The 12,727-nt window shown below is 41.8% G+C and overlaps 1 protein-coding gene across 1 annotated transcript; it reads right to left on the bottom strand.

Annotated features, from left to right (window-relative positions):
• Positions 1–1,096: 1,096 nt before the first annotated feature.
• rhbg2a (ammonium transporter Rh type B) lies at positions 1,097–12,178 on the bottom strand. The gene is given in 10 exon segments (NM_001136097.1): positions 1,097–2,243; positions 2,700–2,773; positions 2,962–3,083; positions 3,228–3,361; positions 4,013–4,150; positions 5,674–5,840; positions 6,104–6,251; positions 6,466–6,616; positions 6,783–6,969; positions 11,826–12,178. Coding segments are annotated over 10 exon segments (1,386 nt in total). The 5' UTR covers positions 12,013–12,178; the 3' UTR covers positions 1,097–2,165.
• Between the last annotated feature and the right edge of the window lie 549 nt (positions 12,179–12,727).

Here is a 12,727-nt window from a genome sequence, read left to right as displayed (position 1 = left end):
GCCTTGGTTGAATACAGTTGCGGAGAGTCCATGAATCCTAGATTCAGATCATTCAGGCGAGAAAAAACATCACCCAGATAGGCCAGTCTGTGAGAAACTCATCATTATGCAAGCAGTCAGACAAGTGAAAATTATGGTCAGTAAAGAAAACTTTCAGCTAAACGTGTCAATACTCTGCCCCTTGATAACCAGCGCACTTCTTTTGTACGTTGTAAAAGCTTTACATGGTCGCTGCCGATATCATTGCATAGTGCAGAAAAAACATGACAGTTCAGGGGCCTTGATTTAACAAAGTTAACCTTTTTCACTGTAATGTCCAAAACGTTCCCTTGGCAGCAAGAGCCTCTCGGTGGATGCTGCAGTGTACCCAAGTGTCGGGAGTAACTGCTTGGACGCGCGTTACCACTCCACTATGTCTCCCTGTCATGGCATTTGCGCAACAAGTACAGATACCAACATGAGCAGCAGCTACTTTTAGCTACATACAGACCGTTGGTGGAATTCCCGCGAGACTAACGGTTTATGTGATTGGATGTTAATTATTTTACTTGGCTACCTGTATTTGACATTGTGTTGTTATTTCGCTGAACATTAGATGGTTTAATTTTATTTTTGGCATTGAAAGGAGGCTACTCAGGCGAGAGAAATATAAATGTACTGTTTGAAAATGTGAAGAACAAAAAGTGAATGTGAGTCACATTTTTATTTGGCATACCCAAATAAAATGAACTGGCTCCGGGCACTTTTAACGAGGCATGTAAGACACATGTTAAAGGCTGCGTTTACATAGGCAGCCCAATTCGGATCTTCTTTTCCACTAGTTTTTTTTTTTTACGGTTTAGATCTTTTCACAACAGCTCTTTTTCAGCTCATCTGATTGATTAAAATTGAATATGGCTGCCTGTCTAAATGCAGCCGAAGACAGCTGCTTCCCTAGGCTGTTTGATCCCAGGAAGTGTTAAAAAACATTCTGATTTCGGGCATTAACGCTGAGGTATTTACGGGCTCAATTAAATATTCAGGAACGGATTAAAGGAACAAAACTACTCAAAATGTCCAATGAACAAGATAAAATAATAACATGTAAAATAATATATATATATCACATTTGAAAGATTTATTTCTCCCAAAATGCGTTACAAGTATTATTCAATTATCATTTAAATTACAATTACATTTTCTCCAGTGTAACAAAGTCGGCACCATTTCGTCCCCTGTAGCAAATTTGATTCAGTGGTTTGTCTGTAGTGGTGAAGCTAGTCGTTTAAATTATATCACATTTTAGGTTGTCTAAACATTTATGTACAATACACAACTGTACATAATTGTACAATAGCAACTCTAATCTACCCAATACATTGCATAGTATAGAAATAGAAGAAAAGGAGAATCCGGACACAGAATGAATATTCAATCGTCAAAACTCTACTATCTTCGCATAGTTTTAGTCTGGAATACTTTACATTTTTAATGATGTACTTGCATCTATAAAAGTGATTGTCTATTCATGAAAACATCAGCGATCTACATTAATAACATGCGAGGTACAATTTTCTTTGGTTTTAATATAGAATTTACAACACACAGGCCTACTGCGAATTTGTCTTTCCCTTAGTCAATCGGATGTTTAAAAATGGTTCAAAGTGTAATTCCCTGAACATTGGTGAATGTAACATATATTAGAAGAGAGGAGAAGCCCCACAAAATCATAAAAACACTCAATTAAAATTAGCATAATCCATTGTTTTTGCATCATCAAAAAGGTTTCACTAGCCCTATTCAAATTCTCAGACCATGATTCAAGTCTACAGCTCTGTCATATACTGTAGCTTCATAGGATCATCTAGGAACATAACATAAGGCAGCTGGTAGGAGGTATATTGCAATGGACTGTCCATGGCCCATGCTGCTTGGAGGATAGCATGCTTCTGTCTGGTGTAAACACATTATGGGTTACCTTGAGATTGTTTTCTTCTGAGAGTGAAAGGCACTTCTGCTGATGGTCTGGAGTATTTGAACACACACTACCACCATATTAGTGAATCAGATATGGTCATTGGCACATTGAAAAATGGCAGACATACACAAGCACCATGTGCTGCCACATCCTGGTTGTACAATCTACTATGTGTGGATCTCAAGTGTGTGTGTGTGTGTGTGTGTGTTTATGCGTTGAGCTTTTCTGCCTCGTCCGGTGTCCTGACAGTGGTCAACTCCTCATGTGAGCCCTCCTCACCAGGCAGCTGAGAGAGAAATAAATGGAAAGAGAAAAATATGTAGTGGATGATTTATTTAGACCATGTTTTCACCTTATCGAGTCATAAAAAGTATACCTATTTCCTAACTAATTTCAAGACATTCCTAAATCTGTATATTTTTTAAATCAAGAGAATCGTCAATTACTGATTATGCATGCATTGACCTTGTGAAATGGCACCACCCGGTGTTCTGAGGGTGACTGCTTTGCTTATGATGAAAAGCAGTTATTTGAGTTCAGCAACCAAATGCAAGCATGACACCTTGTGGCCACATATCATATTGCATAACATTGGGCCCAACTGCATGCCATCGTTGGCAATCTTTAACCCTTCATGGGCCTGAATGGCCCTGCTCTCTCACACAAACACTATGTACAAATCAGTGAGTCCTGTGTGTCCATTCATCCATACAAAGTGACTGGGTGTAGTAGCTAAACTTACCTCCCAGTAGATGCCATCCTCAAAACAGATGGTGTCAGGAGGAGCACCATAGATTGGCAGCTTCAGAATAAAACCTACAAGAAAAAGGACATGATACAATTACACACAGACACAAGAGACAATATACAGGGACAAAAGAGCATAGTTCTAATATCACCATGCATTTGTGAAACAAACCAGTCAAGACAATGACTATATGTGCTCACAACACGTAGGTAATATTTAAATCCCCCCTTATCCTCTAGCTAGTCCCTCTACATACCGGTGATAAGACCGCCCAGGAGGGCAATGCCGAGGGTCACAGCCAGGGAGATGGCCTGTCGTATGCCCTGGAACGAGGCCTCCACATCACCAGACTGGATGTCAGGGAACACATCAGCCATCCTGCATCACAGAGAGTAGGGAGTGTTGAATTAAACTGTTGTGTGAATGCACGCTTTGACGGGATAGTTGCGCAATAGTGGGAGCTTCACCATAAAACCAGTAGAGGACACACTTTCCCAACTTGTCAAAAAAAGGCAGACTAACCCATCTCCATAGACGTCCTTGGTTGCCAGAGCAGCAGTAACTGCTCCAACGATGGCTCCCAGGACTCCAGGCATGCCGTGCAGGTTGTGGACGCCACATGTGTCCTGTATCTTCAGCTTTTGTTCCAGGATAGGCTGAGAGGACAGGGGTGGAAAGTTGCCAGTGCCATGAGTGCGGGTGTTTGTGATGTCTATGTACCCTAGCACCCTCATGTCCTTCAAAAGGTGCCATATACACATAAGTGGATGTGTTTCTCAACATGCATGTTTATGTTGTAAGTAGATATGCTTGTTCTGTTGGCATCATTAACTGTCATATCCTACTGATACCCCTTGAGAGGACATTCTGGGCTTTCAATGATTTCTCATGTGGGAGTGTGACCTGGATAACTTTCTCTTTGTTTGTCAAAATGGCTGCCAACACAATTATCACATTTTATGTGTGTGTAATTGTGTAATTATCGTTTTTTTGTGAGTTTGATATTCAATTGCTTATAGTAAATAAATATCTCAGGAATAATTTGGTGAGTTTTCAGAGCAGTGCACTAATCGCTCAAATAATAGCTTAATTATGTCCTCTGTAAAACAAATGTACCTACTGTACTCATTTACTGTAATGTCAATTGTTTTATTTTTCTGTAAAACGTTTTTTTCACCCCAAACACTTCTAATGTAATATAATTGATTTTTAATTGCAGATATGTTTTATTGCTAGGTCTCAGGAGGATAATACATTTTCATTTCCATTTCCTATATCCTGTCTTACTAATGGCAGGTTGGCCTTACCGAGAGGAACTTGAAGCCCAGCACAGAGATGGTTCCAGCCAGGAAGCCCACAATCATGGAGCCAAAAGGAGTGAGCATCATTTCACCAGCAGTTCCCACAGCAACCCCACCGGCAAGGGCAGCGTTCTGGATGTGCACCTAAAGAGAGGAGAGAGAAGTTTTTTAGAAGCTGTTCAAAATGGTTGATTGTCAGAGTCCAGTCATTCGTTTATTTTAATTATCACTGTTCTCAAATTTTGTACGGTACCAACGTCAAGGAACGAGAAGGTAGGATGAATGATGTAATACTTGAACAATACAAAAATCCCAACCAATGCAGCATTGTGTGACAATTTGGTATCGCCATCATGCAAAGTGGGGGTGTGCGAGTGTGTAGAGTTCAAATCAAATTTTATTGGTCACATACACACATTTGGCAGATGTTATTGCGGGTGTAGTGAAAATCTTGTTAGATTGCAGACAGATTTGATGATATGCTGCGGACACACTACCCTTTCACCAACTATGAGATCATCTGAGTTGATTAGAACGTTACTACTATCACCAGGTCATGTGCTATGTTCACTGACTCCCTCCATTGAATAGAAAAGACAACTTCAGATTGATTGCCATCTAGACAGGAATGTACCGTCTTGATTTCAGAACGAGATGTAGATGACAGCCATGTCCTCAAGGGACACAGCAACTAGGAATTTTGTCTGGCTCACATGACTGTATACTCTAAAGGTAGATAGTAACTATGGTGTGATGCTTCAGCGTGCATTTTTGGGGTATGGTTTCCAATTCTTAAATTGTATCCTGTGAGAAAGTTTGAGGATTCATAGTTTGATAGTTTAGAATAGATCAATCAAATCTAAACTAGAAAAGTATATTTACTGAAGAAAATGTGTGTGCTTGTTTTAAAGTATTTATGTTTTCGAAATAAGTTACAGAAGTGGTAGTAGTGACTGGTTATAGTTGAAAACGTGGGTAGATGAAAAGATTCATTGATTGGTAGGATAGCCTGAACATGTGAAAGTTGATTTGGTGTCTAGCTTGAACGGTTCAAGAGTTACAGTTGGTGAGCTAAATGCTATCAAAACGTTTTTCAGTCTGCACATTTGGAAGTTTCATGTTAATATCTTAAATCATTGAAGCGCTAGAGCGAGGGGAGTAAATATAACAATAACGATAATAATGTAAGTATGTAAGAAATCTGGAGTTGTGTTAAACCTTCACCAAGCACGCCTGACTACATCTGTTGACAAGAGTTGAAATACCTGTCTGTATAGGCAAACATACTGCATGATGCTTCAGAGTTTGCCAATAAGGATTTAATCCCAAAGGAGTCATGATTCATTCAAAAAATGTACTTACATGTATAACATCTAATAGGGTTACAGTATATCTAGTAGGCCTGTGACGCAAAATACAGTTGAACCAGATTGTATTGACAACAAACACAGGGAGAAATCTTCCTTCCCCTACCATGCCTAGTCCCTAACTCCCACTTGAAATGATCTGGGAAGACCACTTTAAGCCCCTCGTTTCCACTGCATAGTCCCTGTAGAATCCTACTTCTCCCTACTTTGTCTCCCCAAGTCTGCATCACCTGTCTAGCCCTATACTACTTTTAGGGACCTGCTTTTCCTTAAGTCCCCACACTGTACTAGCCCCCTCACCATATCTAGCTTGCCATCATGAGCCACAACGGCAGACAGGCCGTAGGTGGCCAGGGTGCAGGCAGCCAGGGAATAGTAGGTGTTCATAGCCGTGCGGTGCTGGTCGTCTCCGTGGGCCGTCACAGCAGAGTTGAAGCTTGGCCAGAACATCCACAGGTAGATGGTGCCTGAGCAGTCAGTGAAAAATAAGTATTACCATACCGGTATGTAATATAGTCCTTTAGTTTAGCAAGCTTACAGGTAAGGTTTTTTTTTCTGGGGAGGTGGATGTACTCTTAATTATGACACAGATTCCCATACATTGGCATGCATTGTATGTACAGTCAAAACATAACTGGCGTCTTCAGAAAAGTTGTCCGACTTGTTGATGGTGGCTATTTGTATGTAATGTACAGGCTTCCTGCTTACGACGAGCAGGAGGTATTCTTACCAATCATGGCGAAGAGGTCAGAGTGGTAGACAGAGCAGTTCTTGTGTTTGCTCTTGTCCAGGTTGGGGCGGTAGAGAACACGAGCCACCATCAGGCCAAAGTAAGCTCCAAAGGTGTGAATGGTCATGGAGCCACCAGCATCCTTGGCCTAAAGGTGGAAATTATCTAATTTAAGGGGTGTAAAAATCTTCATCTTAAAGTACATTATTCAAGAGTGATGAGAAAGCCTAATAGGAGAGTAGGCATAATAGTACATAAAAAAACAGTTTTACTGTAGGTTTGTATACAGACATATACAGGAAGACATGAATTGTACATTTAATGGTACACCTAAACACACACACACACACTCACTCACTCACCCCCAGAACAGTAAGCACAATGAACTCATTGACTGCGAACAGGGTGACTTCAATCACAGACATGACCAGCAGCTGGACTGGACTGGTCTTCCCCAGGACCGCCCCAAATGAGATGAGCACTGAGCCTGTGCAGAAGTCAGCGTTGATCATACTGCAGGAGGGACAAAGAACTCTTAATGATAGGGTTTATTATGGGATGCACTACAGTAAACACTTACACCCGTATGATATGCCATGTATACACATCACATGTATCTGCTGGTGTGTTGTGTTTATTGTAGTAATGAAATGTAGGTTAGTGTGTGCATAGGCCCTACCTCTCTATTCCGACGTGGATCTTGCCCCCATGCATGCCGTGGACGAAGCCCTGCATGAGAGTTGCCCACTGCAGAGCGAAGGCCGCAATGAGGAAGTTGAAGCCCACACTGCTAAATCCATAACGTTGCAGGAACGTCATGAGGAAACCAAAGCCAATGAAGATCATCACGTGCACATCCTGAAAGCCTGAACAAAGGAAGAGAACACATTATAGATTATTTTATTGAGTTGGATGCACATTGTCACTATTCAACTGCCTGTGTGGTCAGTCTCGTAAACACATTAACAATCCCCTTCTTATGGTTTGGTGAGAAAGACTATGTCTTTTATGACAGTAGTATAGCAGTATCTTTCTAAGTTGGTGACTTCTGGTGACTTCTCCACAAAACACCAACAATCCCTTTTAGTCAACATTTTGTGATTTAAATTGAGCGGGACAGGGGGCTTTGGGAACCTCAGTTGGCCTACATAGAAGGACACAGAGAAGTTACCCTGTGCCTCATAGCTCCATTCAACCTGCTTTCTGGCCTTGTTAACCCAGCCTACTACACCTCCCCCTGCCCACTGGACTTATTCATCCACATGGCACTGGGGAGTAGGGACAATATCTCTTGGTTGTTGCATGGCAACTGATCATTGGCATGTAGGATATTTCCACTGCCCAACTCCCCATTGGCAGGTTGGCCCAAATACTCTGTGCCACCCCCTAGAAGGACGTCTACAGAGCGGTGAGAAAATGTAACATGCACACACACGGGCAACACCAGTGAGTAGATAAATAAATTCTTTAAAAAATTGCACACATTGACATTTATTGTAAAAGACCTAAAGGTAATCTATTACCTGCGCTCATGAGCCAACATACAGACCAGTTTTAACCTAATGACTACTTTACAGTTATCTTAATTCTGACTGTATCTTTCAATCAAGAGATCATTAGCTTTCTAGACATGTGTCAAGTGGAGCAGCCATCATTCTAAGGGAGATGGTAGGCTTCTTCTACATGTTGACATACCATAGCAAATCTCTTATCTCATAGCAATGAGGTCAACCTCCACAACCAGACAATATAGAGCAGCAGAGGGAGAATTATATCGTGACATTTGGTGGTCTCAATTTTATTCACGGGACTTCCTATTGCTGCACAAAACTTATCATGGGGCTAATAGTAAAGACATGTATTTTAACAGTAAACAATGTATTACCTTTTAATGTGGCATGAACACATCCAGTGATAATGTTCTCACTTATCAAACAAATCACCTTCAGAAGTAGGCTACCTGCACATCCACTCCAAAAGAATTCATGATCCAAACACTGCCCTGTGCAACCGCCATTTGATGAAGGGATAGATACATCTGTTACAAAACACCGAAAAGTCTAATGATATTTGGTGATTGTCATTAAGCCTACACTCTTGTAGCCTGAATTAAATGATGCGTATTGCTGACAAATGGGGACGCAAATACAGTTGTGTCTGTCCCGAGCTCATCCGCAGGGGAAATTGAGCGCCCAGTTGAAACAATGTTGCAAGTTCGCTAAAGGGTTGGACCCAGTCGAAACCATGTTGCAAGTTTGCTAGCGAAATCTCATGGCAGATAGGCAATATGGGAAAGATGAATGCGGTTGAAAGAACCTCAACCAACTATCACTGGTTTAAACCATGACAGAGAGGTGGGGGGGGGGGGGGTCCTTTCATTTGGAATAAGCTTCTATTTTAATATGTATACATGTAATATATTTTAGCAGTACAAAATTGTATTTTAAACCAATAGGAGAATGGTTCAATTAGAGTCCCCCCAAAGTGGGACTTTTGTTGCAGTTAGGGGAGCTCATGTCTCAATCGGGGGCTGAGCCCCCCCCCCCCCCCCCCCCCGTAATTTGTTTTACTACACCTTAAACGTTTGAAGTTCCAAACAGGACATGATCAATGAGAGTAGTCAGATGTGCACCTGTTACTGTATGTGAGTTTCATTCTTGAAGGTGATCTTCCATTCAGCAGTGAAGCTGACGGGTTAAAGATCTGAAATAATTACTTCTAATGGACTTTTAGTGCTTCCTCTTTCAAATTTACCCAACCTTGAACAGGTTTCTACTTTGTCAAAATCAGTGTACTCAATCACTCAATAGCTTGAGGCAAGAGCATAAATAGTGAGCCTGGCATAACATGCATCAGCAGCTTCACCTGCTTAAGGGAAGGTCCAATCTGCATGTGCTCAATTGATTGAAAGCTCAAAAGAGTCACAGACTTCAACCTCAAAGATGAATTGAATTCAAAGTCAAACGGACATGATCCAACTCTCAGAGATTCATGTAATTAAACTCCCAAAGTTTCCCATGACTCCCGTAGCCTGGTCAACCACACTGACCACAGTGGTCAGTATGATTGACCAGGCTATGACTCCCCAGCCTTAACAAGGGAAAACTGGAAACCATGTTACTAGCCAAAGTGGCTGATAGCTCAACTTGGTTCCTTAATTACCTTTTTGTGCCACACAGTCTTTTTCTCTTGCTTTCTCGCTCTCCCTAACTCTCTTACTGTGTATATCAGCCATCCATATGACAAGCCTTGCTGGCATGACAATAAACACAAATCAGACTGCCAAAGCAAACGTTTCCTTCTCTCTAAGAACAATCACTCTCTCCCTCCTAACCCTCCCTCCCACCTTCTGTTCCCCACTCAACCTTTTCCCTTCACGTTCCTCCCCCCGGTGCCCCTTTCTCACGCAGAAGTCCCTATCCCCCTGGCCGTTCACTAATTAGACAGTGATGGGGGGAATGTGAAAATTAAACATTCCTCCTACACATTCCCATGTCTGTATATCAGACATTCTCATACTCTTTCTACCCCGGGGCTTACCTGCACCCATCCACCTGCATGACACAGTATAGGGACAGTATTGGGAAAGCCTCAAGGTGTGGAGACAGGTAGGACTAGTTGCACACAGGAACTTTCAACAAGGCTAAGAATTGGACACACCCAATACCTCCACCACCTCCCCCCAACAGTCTTCCATTGCATTTCATTACTGATCTGTTAAGGTGGAACAGCAACGTTCAGAGGAGGAAAAGTATACCTTTGCCCTTGGTGACAGATTGGACACCCACTACAACAGACATGCTATAATCTATTCAGAGACCACATTTCCTTCCCTCTTGCTGTTCAAAGTAGCCTATGTTAGAGGGTTTTGACGCTAATCAAAACAACATTGACAGAAAGATCTGAGATACTAAACGGTTAAATCAAAGGACAGAAATCTCTCCCCATGCCGGATTTGTTTACATATTGACATTGGAGAACTTAACTCTCCCTCTCCTCCCACTTGACAAAGAGCTTCTAGTTTCCAGTTATTTTCAGTGGACCACAGACAGACGGAATGCAATCACCTAAGCACATTGTCTGTTTTCAGGTCTCCGTATGTCTCCAATATGTACTGTGTTGACTGTTGATGTGTATTGTACACCACAACACAAAGCAAAACGGAGCATATCAAGTATAAAACAGACAATGAGAATGATGTATTTGGTACATCAGTGAACTGGAGTGCACTGTCACAGAAAGTAAAACAAGTTCACCCAAAAACATTTGGCAACCAAACCCTCCTCTAATTAGGAAACAAATTAACCATTTGTTGCTTTGCTGCTTGCAGCCAAATGTCAAAGCAAAAGAGGGAAAATCTCACATTGAACACTGAGGAGCTCAGGGGTCGTAGGGGAGAGTGGGGTAAGTTGATACATTTTTTACATTCAGCATTACTCCGTCAAGGGAAATATAGTATTCTTTCTAACAAAATTATTAACATATATTTCAGGATGTTGTGTATCCCTGGAAATAATCTGAATTGATGTAAACATTACATTTCTGAAAACATAGCTTGGTCTATGTGGTCTCTTGGCACAACTTACCCCGGGACAGGGTAAGTTAAGCCACCTACAAATTTCTGTACTGAATGAAATATTACCACAGCCTTTATTTCCCAAACAAATTTAAACACAGTCACAATCACTTTTTTGTATTTTAATAATTTCAAGCATCTTTTAACACAGGCTTAACGCCTAACAAACACTTTTAACATAGGCCAGGCTCTGTTTCCTCAACCTGCAATAGGCTCAACCATTGGCCTATCTTACCCCATGGCCATTCCCTCAACTTACCAAAGGACAAACATTTTGACTATATTAGCCCACACAGCTACAAGGATGCACTATGACTTTTCCATGTGGTTTATTCTTTCACATAACCCATGATCTCTTCCTAAATATTTGGTCATATTATTCATTTTATGGTTTTCTAGAAACAAGGGTGGCTCAACTTACCCCTTTGGCTCATCTTACCCCACTCTGCCCTATATATCAAAGGGTCTCGGAGTGGGAATGCTAATCTACAGCATTGAGCACAGATCAAACGTAAAACAGAGTTGCTTTGCCCCTCTACAAACCCTTACAAACAGCTCACCTCAATTTCTCATGACCATTCCCACCCACCTCCCCATCTCCTCCACACAACCATATTGTAAGTACGTAACATCCCAAAGAAAGCCAGATGGGGTAGACTCCCTAGGCGGGAAGGCAATATCCAAACACAGCACTGGAGCAAGACATGTGGCATAACACAAAAGGAAAATAAATTATTTCCGATTTAGTCGTCAGATTCGTTTGAGCTTCAGACAACTTTTCTGTCATGTTCATTGTCTTGACATACATGTATGGCATGAATGACACAAGACACTTGCCTAAACAACCAACATATCTGCTTCTGCTACCATGCAAGTCTCAGACACATAGACAAAGCATAATAAAGAAGGAAAAGAACAATCCTTTCATTTCTATAGATGGACTCCACATCCCCCATCCTCTCCACCCTCACAAGGAAATAGTTACCTTTATCCACAGATTTAGGGTCAGATCATCATACTACCTAATCATAACCATAACCATTAAAAGGATGAAAACGTATCTGACCCTGTATCAGTGGTTTTGGATGTCCACTACCCCACCTGTCTCATTACCCCAACCCTACCCCTCTCGCTGTGGTCACTCACTGGGGTAGCGGTAGTAAAAGTCGTTGTCGTAGTTGGAAGAGCCATTGGCGATTTCCTTGTGCCAGAGCTTGGCGTCTGTCTCATCGTCGTACTGCACCAGAGCGCCGAAGAGGATGATGATGATCACCTCCAAGATGATGCAGGCCATGGGCAGCTTCAGCCGCAAGTTAGTTGCCGAATTCGTCATGGCTGTGGGGTTACCTGGGTGTTCTCCTGGCTCTGCACTATGGCCTTAGGGGTGAATGGTTAAAAGTTCAACTCAGCTCCAGAGCGGGGAACACAGCAACATACACTAACACTCACAAGCACTGGTGGCTGCAGTGATGCGATGGGAGAGTGGGAGTGCAGGGAGTGAGGACTCAAGCTGACACATGAGTTGGTCTGACTTAATTAGTGAGTTTTGGTTGCAAATGTTCATGCCCACCACCTTTCTGTATGCCTCCAATCATAGGCTGCAAGATAACCTCAGCTCCTCCCCTTCACTATTGCTGCTGTTAAGGTGGTCTGGAATGAGGTAGGACTCCTTAAAATTATCAGTTACTCCTCTAGATTCATAGAGAAGAAAAATGACCCATTAAAAACTATTTTCATGGGGTTACCCTTCATATTGAAATAATTTAAAGAAAATGCTTTTTCATACATTATCTACGGTAAAACATTAGGTTAATGGTTCAAGGCCCATGGTGAATTATAAAACACAAACAGATGCATGCAGACAGTCAGGCTTGCACATGCATAGGATCTAACATATTGCTGTCTCTCCGTTATGCCATTGACTCCTCAAAGTCAGACAAAAAGTAAAATAAAAACAAAATATCTTGGGATCAGAATAGTTTGTGCAACCAGGTGTGATAACGTGCCAAGACACACACACACACACACACACACACACACACACACAC

The sequence above is a fragment of the Oncorhynchus mykiss genome, chromosome 2 (assembly GCF_057628025.1).
Source record: "Oncorhynchus mykiss isolate SJ-2025 chromosome 2, ASM5762802v1, whole genome shotgun sequence".
Lineage (NCBI taxonomy): Eukaryota > Metazoa > Chordata > Actinopteri > Salmoniformes > Salmonidae > Oncorhynchus > Oncorhynchus mykiss.
This window is presented reverse-complemented; position numbering and strand designations above follow the sequence as displayed.